At 39.6% G+C, this 22,568-nt stretch overlaps 1 protein-coding gene across 1 annotated transcript in view; it reads right to left on the reverse strand.

Moving 5' to 3' along the window:
- The window catches only part of LOC122772647 (CUB and sushi domain-containing protein 1-like), a 292,253-nt gene that overhangs the window by 255,071 nt on the left and 14,614 nt on the right, over nucleotides 1-22,568 (reverse strand). The window contains exon 3 of the mRNA XM_044030836.1: nucleotides 4,371-4,483. Within this exon, the coding sequence (XP_043886771.1) occupies nucleotides 4,371-4,483 (113 nt within the window). The remainder of the gene's footprint in view (nucleotides 1-4,370; nucleotides 4,484-22,568) is intronic.

Genomic DNA, 22,568 nt, shown 5'->3' on the forward strand with positions numbered 1-22,568 from the left:
CATCATTTAACTACCTTGACTTGTTGAATAATATCTTGCTAAGTTTTGCACAAGGAGTCTTTAAGGCCTTGAATTTCAATGCATGACATATCTTCTTCTGTCTTTCTGTCTCTCCCACAGCTGACTTTACTTACAACTCCTCCTGCCCTTGTAATGCTAACAGTCCCGTGTTTAATGAATCCTCTGACTGTCCAATCCCATATGATGTAGCTGTGAACTTCAGTCAAATACTTTCCGGATATTTTTTTGTCAAATTCTGTGTCTTTGACTTTTGCTTAGAGCCACACACTGATCACACTGAGACAGCCACCAGAAGTCCCTTGTGTTTTAATGATGATATATGAGGGGATGTTACTCCTGCTGAATAATGTTGTCATACACTTAATGTGGTGAGACATCAAACTGGAAATATTCACAGATATTCTGTCAATCTCCGGCTCCCTCATCTTCCCAGCCATCTCCTTTGCACACCTCTCTCTTTTTAAGCCTCTCTTTCTCTTTTTGCTTCAGGGGAAATTAATTGATGATTATCTTGTCTTGCAGAGCTGGTTTGCAAACTTGCTTTTTTAATCAGCGAGGCCTCACTTTCCGCCACTTAGAGCTACATTTGTCCCCCCGTCCCTCTCTTTCTTTCTCTTCATCTATTCCTCGCTCGGGCTACTTATCGGTCAGCTATGTGTTCAGACTTATCCTCCAATTTAGGCTGCTTTAATAAAAGGACAGAGCAGTTGAAAAGGTTTGTGAACAGAACTCGCTATTTACACAGAAATGGGGGAGACATGTCGTTAAAGAGAGTAACAAGGCAGGGTCGAATAAATTCTCTGTTTGTGTGAATTAGTTTGAAAGAACGGTGCAAATAGTTGGGAAGGGGAATTAAAAAGAGAAAGTAGATGCTGGGGGGGAATTGTATAATAACCGTTATTTCATTATATCAAATTACATGAAGTTAAGTTCAGTGGGTTTTTTCAGTCCTTGAGGAAATCTATTTGCAGCATGAAGCCATGGAAACACCAGGAACAATGGCCAAAACACGAACACACAAAGAAGACAGAGTGGACAACAAAACCTCAGCAACAGACACTTGTCCTGTCAGTGTGCAGAAAAGACACCAAGACATCAGGTGATGATGCGGGACACGGACACTTCAAAGCACAGTAATAAAATGTACCATCAAACATTCACCCTTTCATTCTCACATCCTCGTTGGTGCTACGTTTTCTTGGCTAGACAAAAACAAACTTTTTGCTTGTTTTAATTTGATTATAATTACTCTTCCAAAAAAACCCTGCTGTTTAAATCACATGTTCTGTGTCAGGCTTGAACGACAGAAATGTAACAGAGATTTAGTTTCAAGTCAAGACGATCTTAATGTGAGTTAGGAGCGGGGATTAATATAAGTATTATGTAGTTTGAGGAATGTAATTGGATTACAAGTTCCTACAAATCTGACAGCTGTCTGCCTTCTATGATATATTTATAGTTTTTAAACTGCAGTTCACAAACCAGATCTTGCAGCAGTTTTACCTGGAGGAATATCATAAAATACTTGCTGTAGACCAGTGCATGTGAGTGTAGTAAAGCTGAAGGATTTTGACCAGAATATGAAGCAGGGGAAAAATAAGGTGAGCGTCAACTTATTGCGCACAGCGTTGCATCAGATTTGTTAAAAAGATTTTTGGTTTTTTTTCCTCCTTGTAAACAGACATAACTTTAGAGTGCATTGAAATACAGAGAGCGAGGGAAGCCAAGTCTGACTCATGTGGTCACAGGAGATGCATCCAGGATGTATTTTTATTTGAACTTGTGATTTTCTGTTGTGAGATATCCCATGTTTGTAACTGAAAACTTTTCTTCAGAGAGAGAGAGAAAGAGAGAGACGAGCTTTAACTTTTCCGGTGCCAGTTCTTGTGCTCGCTTGCTGCACAAAAAGTGTGTGTGGCGGAAAACAGTTAACGATAAATGATCTTATTACGTGTGAAATGTATGCAACTGAATTCAGTGGGTCTATGTTCACCACTGTACTCAAATAGCTCAGTGTTTTGTCAGGTGGTATGAAAAGTTTGAGAACCACAGTGATACATGGCACACATACAGAGAGAGAGAGAGAGAGAGAGAGAGAGAGAGAGGTGAAAGAGCAAGACAGAAAGAGAGAGAGAGAGAGTGAATTACTCCTGAGGCAACAAACACACTTAGAGGTCCCCATAGATGTGAACAGAACAGTGGAAAGAAAAAAAAATATATATAGACAAAGCACTTGCTCGAGAAAAAAAAAGGTTGAATGGCTGTCAGCTTTGCTTTCATGCACATACACACACTTCCAGGAATACACACACACACTAAACAATAGTGTGTGATAAAAGAAAACACACTGACCTATACAAAACACATACACACATTGTTGTACAGAGTTCTTAATAGGGAGACATAATTCATTTCCAAGCCCCTTATATTAACCAAAACAACCAAATGTGTAACTGTAACCTTATTATTGTCTTTACCTAGCCCTAAAATCAAGTCTTAACCCTCAAAAAAAGCCCATTTAATATGTTGCTTTTGCATTATTTGTGTGGCCCTAACCCAAGTCTAACCCTAACCCTAACACTGACCCTGACCCTGACCTTAACCTAACCCTACCCTCAGCCAAACTTTAAAACATGTTTTCACCTTGTGATCTAGTAATTTATGTTATGGGGACTTGAATTTTTTTCACACACAAGGAAGACAAGTCCCCATGACGTGACTGTGTCAACAAATTTAGGTCCCAAGAAAATCAGGAATACAAGGTATGCATACATATTGTATTTGATATTTAGAGTTCATGATTCATAGACGCACCATTATACGAGGCTAATGGAGGACTTTCTGTGCATGTGTGTGTGTGTGTGTGTGTGTGTGTGTGCCCATGAGTGTGTGTGTGTGTGTGTGTGTGTGTGTGTGTGTGTGTGTGTGTGTGTGTGTGTGTGTGTGTGTGTGTGTGTGTGTGGTGTGTGTGTGTGTGTGTGTGCCCATGAGTGTGTTCTCAAAAAAGTCAGGCCAAACATTTAAGCCACATCCCAACAGGCACACAGACATGCCACAGTCCACAACCGGCACTGATATGAAAACTGACCTCTCTATGTGAGATATTACAGGATGAGTGACCTATAGATTATGAGTTCATCTGCACAGTCCCACCTGATGTCGGGACAACCAAGATTGCTTCACTGGGCTGTGAGCCAAGAGTCACCCACACTCAACTATTGATATAAAAAAGTTATTATCATAAACCAGAAGCAGAGCAACAGGAAGCACTTTCACCTTGACGCCAGGGGAATGTGCTACATGTAGCGCTAGCAGTTGCGAGTTCACACAAAATAATACTATCTTCAAATGCTTAATTCTGACAAACCAGTGCCAGTTTGATTCAATCAGACATCGTTACGCGACATATCACAAACAAATATGATGACGTCAATCATATGTAACCCAGAGCTGTGTGTTAATGAGCTGCCTGCGTGTGGACTGTGCCCAATTATGATGACAAACACTAAGTTATTCCAGGGGTGATTCAACACATTAGCTCATAATAAAAAACCTGGATTAAATATGTTCCTTTACTTTAACATCATTTGCACCCAAAAAAAACACTGCCACCAAGTCCACTCGGTACTCCCACTGCAGGATCCCGTCATTTAAAAGCTTTATACCAAACAAAATGGATTTTTTTTTCCAAACAAAGCACTTGTTGTTACTGTTGTGATTGTACTTCAAGAACGACATCACATCAGCTTTTAATCTTGGCACAAATCCAAGTGTTTTTTTGTTGTTGTCGCTGACGAGCGCCGCAGGAGGTAACAATGTTAGTGCAGACTAAGTGGCTCTGACGTCAATGTGAGTACCAAACAATATTAGAAGACGGCACTTGCTGGATGATTTTTACAGGAGGTTTGTGTTTTGTTTGGTTTTTTATTTCCCATGTGACTGCACTTCCAATATGTTCCTAACAGTTCCTCATTGTGTGGAGTGTGTTCAAAGTAATGCTAAAAAAGAAGAAAAAAAAAAACATTACCTTATACTAGAAAGTATAAAAACAGAATATCAGTTAAGTGAATGCAACTTCATATTATACATAAGCCAAGCAATTTTAACGCCCGTTAAAATGCAGCAAAGACATTTTAGGGCCAAATAAAATCTGATTTATACATTTAACACTTTTTAAGAACACTCAGAAATCCAGGCAACGTGCAACTACCTTATTATGTGGCATTATTTATTCATGCCCATTAAAACACATTGTCCGGCATGGTTCATTCGCTCTGGTATTGTAATCTCCTATATTCCTGTGTCTGACATTCAAACATCACTATCCACACTCACACACAGGGTCTTACCTTCATACACAGCTTTGAAGCCCTGAGCACTGACGGCAAAGTCTGTGGTAAACCACAAGGCCAATATGGATCCACTGCTGACTATAGGGGAAGGCAGCATGAATCCCGACAACCTGGAAAACACAAAGAAATGCTTAAAACAAACGTCGGTGAAACCCAGCACGACGGCTGACTGTTGACTTCTGAGAGAAAATAATGAGCCGACATCAACTCTGAAAACCCCAGCGAACAGCAGCGCGGTGAAATACAGGACTGATGTTGTGGAGGAGACCTCTGGCCCTGAAGCTATAAAGATCCCTGCTGGCCCAAAATCCTTCAAGACCTCTCTCTTTTTGTGTGTTTTCCTGAGTGTTCCTGCTCTCTGGATTCCTGCCGTCTTCTCCGTCGAAGAAGAGAAAGAGTGATGGCAGTGATTTTCACACTTTACACTGTGTAAATCAATCTTCAATACACCAGTGAAGAACTTAGCCAACCATATACTGTATATGCTGTATATGTATAATGAGCACAGGCCAATGCTGTAGTAAGTGAAAGGAGTGTTCACTGTTGACTGATAATAGGCAGACTCTTAATTATGGAGTTTGTGCGAAGTAGCCTGTATCACTTAACTGTGAGGTGATGGATAATTAATGATTTAGGCAGAGGATTGGAAGGTTTCTGAAGCAAATAAAACTCAAGTGAAAGAGATATAATGTGTATTGTATACAATGCCAAAATGCCAATGTTTCTGGACATTGAGACAAAGACTGTGACTATGTCAGATTTAACACGCAAAATCAACTTCAGTGTTTTTCTAAATAAAACTTTGTGTTTTCCTTCATTTTAAAGTGTTCATATACAATTTTAACACACAGTAAATTGTAAAAACTGCCAGATATTGAAAGTTGTTCTGGGAAAAATGGGCAAAAGCACTTACTCACAGGACATTTTAATTTTAATGGCTTTTATGGTTAAAATAAGCAACAACAAAAAAGCGGACATTTTGAGACTTAGGTGTTAAAGGGTTAAGAATCTCTATATTTAGGTCCATCAAAAAGTTATAGATGAACATTCTGAATGCAAATCTCAGACCCAATTTTAGGAGGGAAAAAAAAGGAAAACTTAAAAATTGCACACAATTTTGTTTCTTATAGATATTGGAACCATCTCTTGACACAAACTGTTCATGTTGATGATCATTTACAGATGATGGAGCTCTAATGGTTTTGTCAAACCTTGACCTCCAGTTGCAAACTGCAACGGTTTGGAAATGAGGATTAATGGCCAATATAAGTTGCTCCACCTCCAACCTGCGGCTGCAGTCCCTCTGGACTTCATGGGAAGCAAGTTGTACCCCGGCATTTCTCGCTTTCCCACAGATCGATAGCCTGATATGAGTTTTCAGTTATGTTCTCGAGTATGCGAGTATTGCAAATGTGATGGTTTGCCATGTTGTCTTGATCGTTGAAGTATTATTTTAGCAACCTTGACTACAGCCCTCGGCATTATCATCTGATTTTGATTTTGATTTTATTTGATTCTCTCTCTTCCCTGCAGTTTCCCCACCTGATTCATCCTGGCTTCATTTTTGATTCACACAATGTACATGCGCGTCAAAATGTGCCATTTTCATTAAAAGTAGAGCAGAATGCAGGAATTGACACCATTTTGGAGTGTCTATGAAAGTGCACTGCACAGTGTTAAAATAGCACTTACTATATTCAAATCAAGAAAACCATGATAAGATAATAGACAACATTGTTTTTTTGTGTGTCCTTGTACTTCACTTCACACAAAAGTAAGCAACCACCTGGGAGTAAGAAAAATAAAGGGAGTATAAATACAGACAACAAAACAGAATTCTTGCTAACATGATCAAAGCTGCATTCTGTATCATCTGTCATTTTATTTTTCATCATTTGAAAGGTCAGGGGGGACAAGAAAAAGTGTGTGTGGGGGGACAGAGACAGTCTGAAAAGAGAGGTAAAGACAGACAGAGGGAAAACATAGAGGTCATGCAACTACTAAGCAAGAGAGAATGTACTGGAAAATAATAAACAATTTTAATCCACTGACCTCAAAGGAAGGACACAATAGACAGACGGGGAAAGGATGAAGGCAGCGTATGAAAAGAGTCAAACAGACAGAGAGATGGTGTCTGAAGAGTCTGGGGAAGGACAAGACAAACATGTGACACGCAGTGAGGAGGAAAGAGGAGACAAGGGAAGTGAGGAAGAAGAGAACCCCCCACACACACACACACACACACCTTCCCTTCCATTTTTTCCCATTTTGCAGGTGTAAATGAGATTTTAAACACAATAGTGTCTAGCAGCTCTGTCATTTCCCCCCTTCAATTGTATTTTTTGAGACATCCGTCCCTCTGTGGCTGAGCTGATCATTTCATACCTGTATGACAAGTTCATATACTTCAATTTGAACATGCAAGTGAAACCTAACCTGACAAGAATGAGTCCTTAATTAACAGTAGTTATGGATTCCGTGAGCTTGGTCGATGACACCTTCTCGTACGTGTATGTGTGACGCACTTGTGTCACGATCAAAGACGACGTCTGTCTTTGTCTAATACGTGCACACTTGTGTCATGTTTAGCTAAAATCTCTTGCACGTCATTTCATCATTTGTAATTTTTTTTTTATCATATATCCTGTTTTGTGACACCATGGATTTTGTAGAATTGCCTTTTTTCATATGTGTGCTGCATTTTCAGTGGCGCTACTATTCTCCAAACTAGAAAGAGAATTGCCTGCTCACAGGCTTTAACAGATTGTTTCACCCCCATATACAGTATATGTATATACATAAAAGTATGTGAACCCTTTGGAATGACCTGGATTTCTGCATAAAATGGACATAAAATGTGACAAAAATAAACAAACACAGTCTTCTTAAACTGATGCCTCACACACAATTATATGTTTTCATGTTTTTACTGAACACATATAGGCATTCACAGAAACTGTATGTGAAACCATGGATTTAATAACTGGCAGCTTCTTTGGCAGCAATAAGCTCAACCAAATCCTTATGTATGAATGTTTTTGTTTTTTTTCCATGTCCAAATGAAAGGTATTTTACTGTCAGTTTTATATTTCCTGCCCAGGGACCACAGATGCAAAGCAGCTATATAGCAAACTCTGGCTCAGTGGTTGTGTTGTGCATGGCCCCTGTTAACACTTAGTGCTCATGTGGCACAGATCTGTGCCGGATGTGCACCCATGGTAATTTGCGATGGGAAAAATGCACAACTCCTTATATGGACAACCTGGGGGTGTGTGTTTATAGGTCACATATTCAGGCTTTTCAGGCGATTCTTCTGTGAAGTGAACTTTGAACTGTGACGTATTCCACAAATTCAATCTGACTTTAAACATTTTTAGCACTTTTTGCCCAGGTGTGTTTATATAGTTGTTGAAATTGAAAGAAATGAAATGTTTTCATCAGACTGCATAGGTTGTGCTGAAAAAAGTATATATATATAAGACACTGTACTTTGCACATTCTTATAGCCTCTGTATACGTTTTAACATAGTAATGGAAAAAAGCAGCCGAAATGATCAGGGTTAAAGAAACAAGTTGAACTAAACTGAAACACAACTAACCCTTCAGCAAAAGACAACATAGTGTGTAAACTTAAAAAAGGATAACCAAATAATTTTCTGTTCTCCAAAGAAGTGAAACTGTGTCGAGACCAATGACTTTTTATGTGCGCATGTGCATTCAGGTAGTGAAGAGTACCTGTCAGTGGTTCTACTGTATATCCCTGTGTAGCCGTGCAGTTTTCCCTCCTGATTCAACCAGATCTTACGGCTGTTTGGAAATTACACAGCAAAAGTCTGCCGGCTTTAGAGAATATGACTGTTTATCCAGCCCTTCTCCACCAGTCAACCTGCTTATGTAATCAGAAAGCCACTCGGTGATTCCAGTCATGCTTTACAGTCAACCAGCCAGCTTGCCTGTGTGCCTTTCTGTTGCTACGTACATCTGTCTGACAGCCCATCTGTATCAGCCTGTTTAACAGTCTATCTCACGCTCTGCCTGCCAGTCTGCCACACTGTCGGCATGTCTCATGTTGACAGACCCTCATGTTCTAAGGTTATTGTTTAGATTGGATGGTAGTGCAGTAATGAGGCATGCCATGGTATTGGAGAACAGCATCAGCGCTATTTCCATTATCATTACACGACCACACTTTCACAGATTAGGCAGGAGGGAGAAAAAAAAAAAACTTGGCATATGTGTAAACGAGTCAGTCCCTCAAAAGATTGCAGCTGCTGCAGTTTGGCAGCTCCTCAGATTTGCACAATATGATAACAGAAACCCTGGAGATTTTTTGGTAAAGCTGTGTGTAAGATTTTCATGAAAGGAGTGACAGCTGGGAGTACTTCAAAAATTGGCATTCCTAACTTGTAGTCAATGACCCTCGAACTGGGGCCCAAACATGACCACGGAATAATAAATGAAATCAGGGAAAAGAGTACAAGAGCTACAACGTGAGAGGCAAGACCCCAAGACACACAGGTAGAATCTGATATTGTTGCGAGAATATTATTAATAAGTTGCGAATAGGCACAGTGGCCTGCAGCTGTTGTTTGTGATATGATGTTGTATTTTGGTATAATACTGAATTTTCAAGCAGTGATGCCTTACTGTAAACTCTTACTACTAGTATATATTATATCTTCTGTCACCTACAATAGGCTTGCAGTGGTATTCTGGGCTCGCAGTAAACCATATGAAAATGGATTTGTTATCATGTCCTTTTGCTTTTTATCTGTGCTACAACACACACACACACACACACACAACTGAATGGAAACTCTCAGTTGCACAATGGAAGCTCATCTCTCCTTTTCAGCTGCTTCACACGTCAACTCATGCCACTGCACCAATTACACATGCAGGAAAACAACAAAGAGAGAGACTCAGGCTCAATTCCATTCATAACGTTAACCAAGTGGCAACCGGTCATAACATCACCAGGAACCGAGCTGTTCTAAGCTGTCAGTAAACCATTATTGTGGACGTTAGGCATTATTATAACGCACTTGTCCGCAGCAAAGTGGTGACATGGGAGAAAACCTAAAACCTGGGAATACTGTTGGGACAGTTTTTGGTGTGTGAAAGAAACTGCAAACAGGTTTTGTTGTGATTAGCATAGCTAGTTTCTTTGGATTCAGTTAATCTGGGAAAACAACTTAAAGCCTTAAGGGATAGTTAGCCTTCATACTACCCACCTACCTCAAAAAGAAGTCTAACACACTATATGTGAATGTGCAAAATGGAGGGGTAAGATTGAGCCTCTGAAAAAGAAAGTAATAATGAGATTACTCTTGATATTAAAATTATTCAGAGAGCCACTGTATGTGCCAAAAAATTGAGTCTTGTAACAATGGCATTAAGATACTGTAAAGTCATTCGATTTACTATACTTCTTACTATACTCACCCCCCTTCAATAAAAGTTATTTCCTACGTCTGCAAATGCACACATCTCGGTCAAGGCACGATGACCTTTATCATGCCACTGCAGGTGAATATTGGAGCTATAAGAAGTCTACCAAGCAGAAAAACCTCAATAGCTTTTTTACAATTTTTTGAAGTGATTAGAAACTGTAAGTTTGCCCTGTAAGTCAGTTAGCCAACTCACACGGAACAGATTAACTGTGAATGTGGAAGAAGAAAAGCATTGAAGTTCCACATCTAGGCTTTGACCTTGTCATTTCAAACCGAGGAGTGGAGGGTGGGGGGTATTAACTTCTCCTTGAGGGGACACAGGCATAGAGGCTGCACCTGCACCCTTGAAGGAAGTTGGCTTTTAAATTATAAATGAGTCGTGTGAGTAATCTGGCAGCAGACAACATCTTAAAAAAATATATGCAATCATTAAAATGGTTGCATATGCTGAGTGTAAAATGGAAATTATTACTTAAATAATAATAAAAAAAACTGTTTTACTTTCTATCACACTTGAAAACTTAAGAATCATCTCTTTTTTAGTTTGCCCAAAGAAAAGAACTCTATATTTGCCATAAAATATTCCAGATGGCCTATGAATTTGATTGCTCTGCCATAAACGACTTCCAGAGGTTACTGCTCTCCATGTTGGTGCGCTCATTTGTTTACAGTAAATACACCACCGCCTGTAAATGAATGTGGTACTGAACAATGGATGTTTAATGTTGATCTCCTGTCTCTCCTTTTTTAAGGATTTATGTCCGTATTGAACAGAGCTGACTGACTGCGCGTCTTCGTCTGTGGGTGTTATGCAGCGTTTTTCTACCACTGTGTTTGACAACGTGCATCAATCACACCTTAACAATGCCAAATCAAGAGTGGTATCGGCAGCCTGGGAATTTTAACACCTCACAGGTGAGAGAAAGCCATAAACAGACATTTATGGGTTGACATCGGGGGAATCCTGACAGGACGAGGGAATATTGGACTTATTTAGTGACCCTTTTACTGTGGCTGTGATGGGAGGCTTATTGTTTTGGAATAGGAAGGCAAATCAAACTGGGGGGGGAAAAAATGCTCAACTTTCTCCTACTCACATCAAGTCAGGCTGAATGCAGCAGGACTCTCATAAAACATGACAGATTCTGTCTGAAATGAGGATTTCTGAAATGTGAACAAGCCAGCAATAACACAATATCAGCTAAAAGCCATTTTACGACGTCATTTTGATAAAGCAAGCTGTAAGTTGCCTTTGAACTATTTCCTAGAAAAAAAAAACAAAAAAACAAAGAGGTTGTCTCCAAAAGAAATAAAAAGGAAATAAAACCTATATGGCAACATTTCAGATTTGAAGCTGACAAATGGGAGTGGTTGGTGTGTGTCATAAAAACACACTGAGTGGTGCACTCAGTTGTCCCCCTGATTGTAGTGATGGTTCACACTTGGCCTCTTTTTCTTTTTCTGCTCCTTTATTTTGCATGTACTGTAAAACCAGCGCAGGCTACAGCCATACTCCTCTGTTTGTATTTAAAATGGCCTTTTACAACTGTACCTGTACCTGAAAACTACAAACCTGGGAAACATACTGTATATCACATGACCATTTGATTTTCCTAGTTTTGGAGAGTGTGAAACAGTATGAATGACAAAGTCGAACTATAACTGAAAATGACTGTTACTAACGCTTTTCATTTTCAGCTCATCATGGAGGGTGTGGCCAGTGAGAACCAATCACAAAGCAAATGTGCCAAATTGTTAATAATTTTAATTTAAAGTTGTCAAATTCTGCCCATCCATACTGAAACACCGCATCAAAGTTTCCAAACTTCTCAGTTTTAGGTGCTTTAAAAACACCAAAGGACTACGGACTCCAGGGGAGACACAACAAATGCGGTATGTTGTAAAATGAAAAAGTAGTGTTAGATGTTGCCTGAGAGTAGGGCTGTACAATTAATCGCTGAGTAATCAAATTTGTGAGTGAACTGGTCAGGTCTACTGATGAACTTACTGCACACAAACTGTCATTATAAAACAACAGCTTGAATTGTATGGACAGATTTAAGCAAGACATTTATAAAACCCAAGAAAAAAAAAACAAAAATGACAAAAAAATAAAATGTATAACAGTTTTATCTTTCCTGACTATTATGAGAGATAGCAGCGATTCATATCTCTGTTTCCTCGTATATCTAGTGGCTCTGACACGTAGAAAAACAATCTGTCACACAAACCTGAGATGAGCCCAGTGTGTAAACTCATAAAACAAATATTACTATTTTCCAACATTGCCTTACAGGGCATGTGGCTTCTTCTTGCCAACACTAGATACACCTGACACTCGTACAGTAGATGTATATCCCTGGCTGAAGCTATTTGTTTCCACCTGTCATTCTGGGGGCGCAATCCATTTTTAACTCTCTCTGGCAGAACACTAGTCTGTCAGTGACATGGACAGACAGACAAGAAGTGCTTGTTGAGGAGAAAACAGGGACACAGAGAGAGGGGGGGTGGGAGGGGTGACTTGAAAAGAGTTCAACACAATAACAACAGAATTTTACTGGGAGAGATTTTGATAAGAACAACAGAAAAACAATAGCACAAACACAACTAGAGAAGGCAATTTCTGAAGAAATTGCAGGGGGATTGCTGCTTTCTGGCCGAGCTGAAGCCAATCTGGCATTGAATTAATATGAATGAGATGTTGAAATGATGAGTTTCTAATTGAATGTCTGAGATTTGGATTTTACAAAATGAGGGACTGGTAGTAGGAAATATGCATTATGCTGTACAGGCTCTGGGACTGTCGCACCTCCACCTGTGCCCATGCAGGACTATGCATCACACATACATCCACATATGGTTGTTATCCTAGCCTAACTTAGCTTAGCAGTGATGGCTACTCTCTCTAAACGACTTATGTCCATGTGAAAGTGAACCACATTAACACCGTAACATCTTGTTTTTATTTGAACCACATTAATGGGACTAGTTCAACAAAAATGTATCGACTATTTAGCAAGATTATAATTTATCTGGCTTTGTTATTAAAAGCCTATGGGACAGTTTGGCAGCAAGCTAGCCACTGTAGCCTCAAGCTGCTTTTAAGAGAAGTACTGACATGTGTAATGTTTCGAGAAGAGAAGAGAAGAGAAGAGAAGAGAAGAGAAGAGAAGAGAAGAGAAGAGTAGAGAGTTTACCAATTAGCACATTGTCTGTCAATCTTTCTAACAGATAGTATAACAAAAAATCTTCTTCAAACCAAGAAAACCTTTTAAAAAACATAATGATGACACATTACATGGTGATGACTTTGGGTTTTAAGTGCAGGACTAATTAGGACATTAGGGCATTTTGTGTTTCAATGAACCTGCATTATTCATATATTCTATATTCTTTATTATACCTTTAGTCGAGAGCATTGAATGTTTATTTGGAACAATATCGAACCTGAGTCGAAATAAATGTGGATATTTCACATCAGACGAGCTTGAGAGTCTTAAAAAGATATTTCCACAATTAGCACTTGCTGTTTACTGGGCTGACACTGAGATGAAGGTATATTTATCAAGACTGGAGCCTAAAAGCAGCATTTCTATCACTTTGAACTCAGCAAATGCAAACGATAAAAACTTTTAGTACCATCCACTGTGATTTTTGAGTGTGCTAATTATGGCAGGAAATCATAATATACGTCTCTTTCTTATGACACATAGTTGCAGTTTGAGTACGAATCACATCCTCATTGAATGAAATAAATGCTGCCAGTATTTCTTTTTTTCTGATTCGCAATTTGCATCTATTTTGCAAATTACGCACAAATAACCCTGCGTTAAAAAAATGGAAATAGCTTTGCAATTTTTGAGAAAAGCCACCGTAATTTTAGGTCACAATAGATACAAAAAAAGCTCTTCAGAATCTCAGTGGGACTCATTTGTCTGAGCTATGTTAAGGAACAGGAGCCGTGCAGCAGGAGAGTATGAGTAAGCAGCTGGCATCAAGCCACATCTCAACTGGTTGTAAACCAGTGTTTTTCTAACTGTGAATCTGGCACTGACATGGGTCACTGGTTGTTTCAAGTGAACCCTAAAAAGAGGGTGTTATACTCAATGAGGATCTCAGGCTGAATGTAAGGTTATGAAATGGGTCCCATGTGATAAAAGTCACTGATTTGTTCGATGACAAGCTGACGGAGAACATATACTCATTGGACCATAAACGGAGCAGCTGTTTCCGGTAGTAGAACAATAGTCTGACATGTAGCCCTGCTGTTGAGGAAAAATGTTTTGTCCAGTCCAGTCGCCACAAAAGAAAACATTTCACTTGAGCTGAAAGTTGGATTTCTTCCTTCACCTGCCGGGCAACATCTACAGTAGTCAGGGTCTACACAAAGACTCCAAACCCTGTGGAATTTAAACACTTATCATTTCATGGGGGCAAAGAAACCTAAAACATGGCAACAGAGATTTAACTTGTTGTGCCAACATCAGCAACGGTTTGCAGGTCTGCAGGTTGTTGGGTTTTCGCCAAGGCTCTGGGTCCTTCACACTGAAGTACTTTCTCTCTCTGTAAAATGTTTTTTTTGCTCATATGCACTGTATATAGGATTTTATTTACATTTCCTGAAATTTAAGTTGCTGACCATGTAATCATGATGCTTAACTTCCGCTCTTTCTCGTGTACACCTGTAAGAACTGAGAGGGACAGAACAGTTTGTCCACCTGTGTTTAACTCACTTTGCAGAATAACTAAAGTCAGAACTGGCCGGAAGCCTGACATTGGCTCTTTTCCATCTACAATGTGGAACACTTGGAACAAAAACATATAAAGCTAAAAAGTCGTGAATGTGAGTTGTGTGTATGTGCCAGACATTCTCCATCTGAGAAAGAATAGAGAAATGGCCAAAAAAGATACAGACATGCATATGAAAACTTTAAACTACATTTAAAATATAATATAATAATATTATTTTATAATATTATACACACAGTAAGGTAAGTATTTCCTGCAGCTAAATCCTGCTGGTGAAATAACATTGACATATGTATAATTTACACCATAATTTACTGTCTGGACATAATATTCTGTATGTTTGCATGCAGTGGTGAGTAATTCTGCTCTGCAATTACATATGTGCTCCACAGTGTGTGCGTGCGTGTTGTTTGCATTATTCTCAGTATGTAGGTATCGTGAGGTGAACGTACTGTTTTTTTGAGGGTTAATGCTTGTGTGTGACCACACTGGAAAAAGCATATAATCCGATGCTGTGGGCAACATCAACAGAGGAAACCTCTGGGCTAAAGCTTTCATTTTAAACACACACACTTGCACTGACTTCCATTCATTTGGACAGCTTAATCATAGCGTTATCCCTACACGTAACGACTTCCTCAGAAATGAGGTTCTAGCTCATTAGAATCTCCATTGGTTCTGTCAAGGCCAGTTTTTATGCCAGAAAATGTCCAAAAAAGGTAACAAATACAAACACAAGCACACACACTGTGGAGGAGTAAAGCATTATTTGGCAAACCATTAAAACTGATTCACTCTGCTTCTGAGAGACTAAGCCAGAAAGGAAGAAAAGTGGAGGGAAGGATTAGCGATGCATCCTCTTCTATACCCTCTCTCTCTCAATCATCATCATCATCATCATCACATTCTATCCACTCCTCTCTCTCTCTCTCTCCCTCCCTCTCTCTCTCTCTCTGTCAGGTTTTGTTTAGCAGCCTATGACATGTGTCCTCTACATGCCTGTGTGCATGTGTGCGTGCACGGCATCTGTAAGGTAAGTGAAAGACTTCTGACAAGGTGTGAACATTAAAAGCTCCTACGGTCGCATATACACACACACACACACACACACACATACAGGCCTGAGGGAAGGGCACCCTCACACAGTGCATTATGCACATGTCACAATCAGGAATCAGAATCAGAAATCTTTATTTATCTATGAGCACATACAACGAAATTGAACGCAGCCACTCTAGAGGTGTTTCATAAAAACGAGCCACAACACACATACACAAAACATATAAAGATAAAATATCCCAATAACTGATTTTACGGTTTCATGGAAATAACTGTTGGAAAAGAATTATCTCTGAGTCTGGTTGTGCGTGATTTGGCAGTTATGTATCTTCTACCAGAGGGCAGCAGTTGAAAAAAGAATTTTATATGCAATGTGTATATAAATATACAGCACATAGGCCTACACATACAGTGTGATGCTCATATCTAACGCGTGAACACAAATAAATGAATACATCTCCCACAGTTAAATGATTTCTGCGCGTGTATTGTTGGTTTTTTTAGCTCCAAAAACTAAACTTTTTTACCACATGAGAACATAATGTACTTGTATCTGTTAACTTTAACACCCAACGTATCACAGACGACGTTTGACTGACTGTTGACTTTACATTACCGTAATTACGCGGCGGTATGTGCTATCGGAAGAATTCCAACGGTTTCTGAAAGCTGAGGAGTTGCACGTCAACGCGTACACGTGCTTATTACAGTAATTTCACTCACGGTGCTGCAGGAAACCATTGGAATCAGTGTCTTTATCACCAGAGACGAGCAAGTTTTTTGACATTGAGCCAAAGATTCAAACGAAACAAATTTCAAATAATGTTTCATACTGTTCAAATTTCAAATGTTCTCATGCACAACTACAGTGTTTGTTTTCTCAATAACAAAGTTTTTCTTCATTTCATGCAGTTAATTGTAAATGAAAAACTGCCACATATTGAAAGTTATTCTGAAAAAAATTGGCAAAAAGCATTTTCTGGTCCTTTGATGGTTAAAATAAGCAAAAAAAAAAAAGTCCGGACATTATGAGGTTTAGGTGTTAAAGGGTTACAGAATAAGGCAGATAAAGAGCAATGACAATGATCCTACTCTGAAGTTAATTCACAGCTGACAGAAGCAACCAAGTGTCTCACAGAGCCTCGGATCAAACCCCAATCTTACGGTTGGAATGTACTTTATCCCGCCGTACCTCTGAGTCCACGGTCGCCTAAACACAACATGTAAGCTATTTTCTCCTTTTGCCTGAGGTTGGTGTTTGGTATGACTGTGCAGAGGACAGGTCAGGTTCAAACACACACAGAAAACAAAGCAAAATGCATGTGGGTTTATTTCATTTCATTTCATTTTTATTCTCTTCATTGGGCTTCATTGAGTTAGTACAGCTTTAGTCTGTGCCACAGGCCTCAGCCACACGCACTTGCATTATGACGAACACGAGCCGCTGTAATATATTCAACAAATCATCCACTCGGCAGCTGAAAACAATCACCATAAAAACACTCCATCATTTGAACAGTGTTATGTAGGCAAAGTTTGTTTGAAAAACTGGATATCACCAAAACTGTTCATTTGTGAGCCTTTGCTGCTGTTTTCTTCTAAAGGGAGCAAATATCGATTCAAATGACATGTGTATGTATTTTGATTCATTACATGTTCAGCCCTTATTCGAACGCCTTAACCCTGAGACTTTCAGGGCTATTTTTAGCCAGTTTTTAATCATTTTGATTACCCTTCTGTTACCATCCAGTCGTCGCTGACAGGATTTGGCATGCGTACTTCTCATTATCGTAACTCCTCGACGCCTAGAAAATTCCAAAAACTATGAACTGGCGACGCGTCCAGGGTGTGATCCCGCCGTTCTCCCTATGACAGCTGAGATTGGCCCAGCACCCCCTGTCACCCTCATGTGGAGGATAAAGCAGGAGATCAGGGATCAGCAAGCAAATGTGGTCAAGGGCCAATTTTTTTGTACACATTTGAATATTTGGGCCAAAACATTGTATCTTCATCACGTAAAGTGCCTTCAAATGTCTTTGCTCATAAAACTGCTGCCTTAATCTAACAATAATGTGGATGTTGTATTTAATCACCTATTTCTTGTTCATCATTTCAATTTTAAGAATTACTGCCTCTTCTTTGAGCCTAACGTATCAGTCAGTCAGTCATCATCTAACCGCTTTATCCTCCGTCGCGGGGGGTGCTGTGCCAATCTCAGCTACATCGGGCAATAGGCGGGGTACACCCTGGACAGTTCGCCAGTCCATCGCAGGGCCACACACAACTAGAGACAAACAACCATTCACTCGCACACTCACTCCTACGGTCAATTTAGAGTGTCCAATTTACCTAATCCCCACATTGCATGTTTTTGGACTGTGGGAGGAAGCCGGAGGACCCGGAGAACATGCAAACTCCGGGGAGAACATGCAAACTCCATGCAGATAGGCCCTTGTTCCAACCGGGGCTCGAAACCGGGTCTTCTCGCTGCAAGGCGAGAGTGCTAACCACTACACCACCGTGTGGCCCAGCCTAACGTATGCAAATCGTTATTTTATGGACCACATACGTGGCTGTTTATGATAACAGCAGTGTTTTTATTTCTATTATTCAAACCAAACATTTAGTTTACGTTAACTGTCAATTCTAGCAATGGAATCTAAGAATAAAATCTCTGAAGTCAATATGAAATGTTACAATTTTTGTGTAGAAAAGCAAATCATTTTTGCATTTTTGCAATCAGTTTTGGCCCACGAGCAAACCAACTGCTGACCACTGTGGGAGAAGATGGATGGATGCATATCGGGAAGCAGAGAAATAGAGCTTTGCACACAGCACTTCCACGGAAACGACCGTCCAATCACGGACAAGATTCACCAGCGCATCACGTGTTTCTGACGTCAGTTGAATAACTGCCAGATATTGAAAGTGAATGTTATCTTGGAAAAAGAGGCAGAAACTCCTTGAACAATTTTTGACAATTCTACAGCCATAACATCAAAATAAATCCAGGCGACCTAATTTAAAACCAAAGAAAAGAAAATCCGATCAGAAACGGAAACTGAAAATCACAAACAGGCTTGAGCAACAAGATAAGGCTGCTTTGAATTTTTCATGGAATATTTTGACGACTGCTACAGTGATAACTCACTCAGCACTCGGAGCCTTTAATCCTTAATTAGAGCACTGTTTACCGCATTATGTAATTGTCGCCTTTTTTACTAGTTTGGAGGTGAGGAAATCAATACGGCCGTTTGTAGCGATTGCAGACGACAGCCGCGGCGGGCGCGTGCACTCTTGCAGCCATAATATTTTGGACAGAACCAGCAGCTTGTCCTCCCTGCGTGTACCATACAGTCATGAGAATTTAATAGTGTAAGCGCAAATGTAAATAAAGACAGAGGCAATAAAACAGAGGGTTAAATTACTGGGGAAATAAAAGGCGCAGCTTCTTGTTAAGCACATTCCCTGGTGTATAAAGCATGACTGACATGAAAGAATCCCCGTCCTCCTCCTCCTCCTCCTTCGCACACTTACTCATCCACGTTTGATTGATTGCCACCCTTCTGTTGCAGCTGTAATCCGTCACTATATGCTTTCCAGCCAAGACAGAAAAGTTGGACAGGCTAGATCCCCGTGTTCTCTGCCGTTTGTGTTCCCAGTTAACAGGGATTTGTAGTCCTGAAGTCATTTGCATTATTGTGGATCATATCATTTTGTCTTTTGTCTTCACAGGAGAGTAAAGAAAAGTCCACTAGGGTCCACTATAGATGACTGATCTGCACTGGAGTTACGTGTTACGTTAATTACGTTGCATTATTTATGCGAGACGGAGGTTATTATTCCAAGTAGGGCATTTTATGCAATATTTCTTCAGAAGAAATAAATTCAGAAGAGGATCATTAACTCTTAAAGACAAATGAATGTAACTTTTCATTTGAAGGATGGAGGTGGAGGCACAGATGGCATCTTGAATGTTATTGTGCTGTAGCAAAGGAGGAGCAGCTCTGAGGAGATTCTTATTTTTATTTTTTTTATCCGACCAGCTCAGTATCTGGATAAGAAAATAACAAATTGCCTTTTTATGTTATTGAGCAGTACAAAACTTAAGCATCCCCCCTTTTCAATTACCCAAAGTAAATCACTGCTAAAATGACGACGCCTGAGGACAGGAAGGACTGTGGTGAAGTAACTGTTTTTCATTTTGTTAAAAAAAAGGAGTTTGAGGGAATTAGCTCTGCTTCAAGTATGAGAACAATTCAACGCTCGTGATTCAGACATAGAACCCTAAAAGAATGACTCAGACAGTCGGAGCCTAAGCACAGTGTCTAACATTTGACACTGACAAAGTCCAGTTAAGCATCTCTGTGTCCTGTCCTTTTTCTTTTCTACCATCGGTTTTCAGTAACAGAAGCCATCAGATTAAGTCCAGATTTCATATGTTGATTAACTCACATTATCAAAGCAGCTACAGAGATTATGTGGATCAAATAGTCTTTTTTTTTTTTTTTCATTTTCACACTGTAGGCTACATCTCATTAAATCATCCGCACTTGCTTCCCCTTTTGTTCAACTTCATTCCACTTTATTACGTCTCACCCCACGCGCCGTCTCCCCTGCCCTCGTCTTTGCATGTTTAGCTCCTTCTTTTCTTGCCTCAGTTATTGACATTTCCTGTCCTCTCACTCATCGCGGACTTCCCGCTTCATCCCTTTTAAGACCTGAAGGGATGTGCCGACATCACCCGTCAGTGGTGTCATTTTGGAGCCGCGAGTTTTGCCGTCTGTCCATCTTTGTTTATATTATTCAAAATAGGATCATTATTTAGAAAAAATGGACATAAAGCTAGACTGAGTAAATTAGACCATAACCTGAAAATGAAATGTTTAGTTGGGAAATTTTCTCACAGAATTACATTCAGAAAAACACCAACAAAACCAGTGGAGTGGGCCCCCCTTGTGGTCAATGGGGCAAATATAGGTTTTTGGCACTTTGACATTGGCGTCACTTTCAGGAACCATGAGACCACATTTATTATTAAATGCAGCCCATGCTACAGACCGGAATTTCTCCTGCTGAACTCCTGAGATTACTGCACGCCTCGCTTTAGCATTCCTGAGATAAACATTATCGTAAATCACACAGGTAAGGTCAGATTTGATGTTGTAGGCCAAAGCATCGTTAAAAATGTGCCTCATTAAAAATGTAGGCTGATCACTTGTGTGGGCTAAGGTGGCTACAGAGATACTGCTGCAAAGAGGATCACTTATGCAAATCCACCGGTGCCTTCCCTCTCACTGTGACTGAACCTTTACTTAACTTTTACCGCAGTGAAGGAACATTAAGGAACTCCACACAGAATAACAATGCCTCATTCATTCATTCATTCATTCATGAAAGTGGCTGGGAGAAAAAAAAGCTACAGTATGTAACACATTTGTCAACAGATGGAACCTAACCTTAACCACACTCCCTGTGATCCTGATCCCTCAGCTAAACATGAAACACACTTCATAGAAAACTTTAGTTATAAAGTTTTGAGTGCAGTCAGATGCAGTCTTGTGTAAAGACTGCAACTTTAAGGTATAAATTATACCTTAAAGGGATACAAGTGCTGTATCTTATCTTTGAAGCCATTTTTAATAATATTACTTAAGTAAAAGTATATGACATTTACTGTACTTCAGTATCAAAAGTAATTTTCTGTATGTATGTACTTAAGTTTTGGAATTAAAAGTATTAAGAAAGTGAGGAGTTCGGGTTGAGCCATGGTAGTTCAGGCAAGTTGCCTTTCAAATGGAAGGTTGTGGGTTCAATTCCTGGCTCTGCTAGTCTATATGTGTCCTTGAGCAAGACTTAACCCGATGTTAATGGGTATGAAAGATGAGTGAATGGTAAAACTGTAGTGTAAAGCAGCTCATCAAGACTAGAAAAGCTCTATATAAATACAGACCATGACCAACTCTTCTTCTTCTGATGTTATTTGGTAGTCACGAGTAACAAAGATAGTTAGAGGAAATGTATGTGAGGTAAAAGTTGCTTGAAATATAAGTAACAAAGTACAGATACTGGAATTTGAACTACTTTTTCTGACACAATATTACTTCTACCTTGTTTTTCTCTCATCATCTCTATTTTTCTCTTTCTCCGTCTCACACACACACACACACACACACACACACAAAAGAAAATATCAGAAAAATATCTTAAGGGAATACAGATTTCTACTTAATGAATATGGAGCTCATAATATGGTGAATCCCCTCACCTGTTTCCCCAGTGCATGGCAGTGGGCACGTGTGTGTGTGTGTGTGTGTGTGAGAGAGACATATTTTAATTTCAAAAACCTCAATGTTGTGTTTTTGAGTGTTTAGCACACCACAATGTTCCTTCTCCTCTTAATCTCTTCTCTGTGGTCTCTCTTAGGAATCCCTCAGTCTCCTTATTTTCAATCTCCTCCTCCGCCCATTTCCAAGGAGACTGCCACAAATTTCTTTGAAATTTAAATCGGATTGAAATGCAAACATTGGCGCCATAAACTCCAAAGTCACTTTCATGATATACATTGTTTGCTCGCAGAGAGTTAAATGGAAAGAGCGAGACATGGCCGTCAGAAGGAGAGATCATTCTGAAACCTCTGAATTACAAAAAAGAGGAAAAAAGGGATTCCCACGCATACTTGGCCAGGTTCGTCATATTTACAGCTGCCAAAGTATCACTGGTAACCTGTATTGGTTTATTAATCCATACAAGAGAACAACAACAACACCTTTTATTGATTAACTACAAGTTCACGTCTCACTGTTAAAAAGAGTCTAACGCTAACCACCCATATTTTACAGAAAGGAAAAAAGAAGGTAGAGAGAAATTCTCTTTGTGACACTAATCTGTCAGCTGTCAGTCTTCCATCACCGCTTGTCTTCAGTTGCTATAG

The sequence above is a fragment of the Solea senegalensis genome, linkage group LG7, assembly GCF_019176455.1.
Source record: "Solea senegalensis isolate Sse05_10M linkage group LG7, IFAPA_SoseM_1, whole genome shotgun sequence".
Classification (NCBI taxonomy): domain Eukaryota; kingdom Metazoa; phylum Chordata; class Actinopteri; order Pleuronectiformes; family Soleidae; genus Solea; species Solea senegalensis.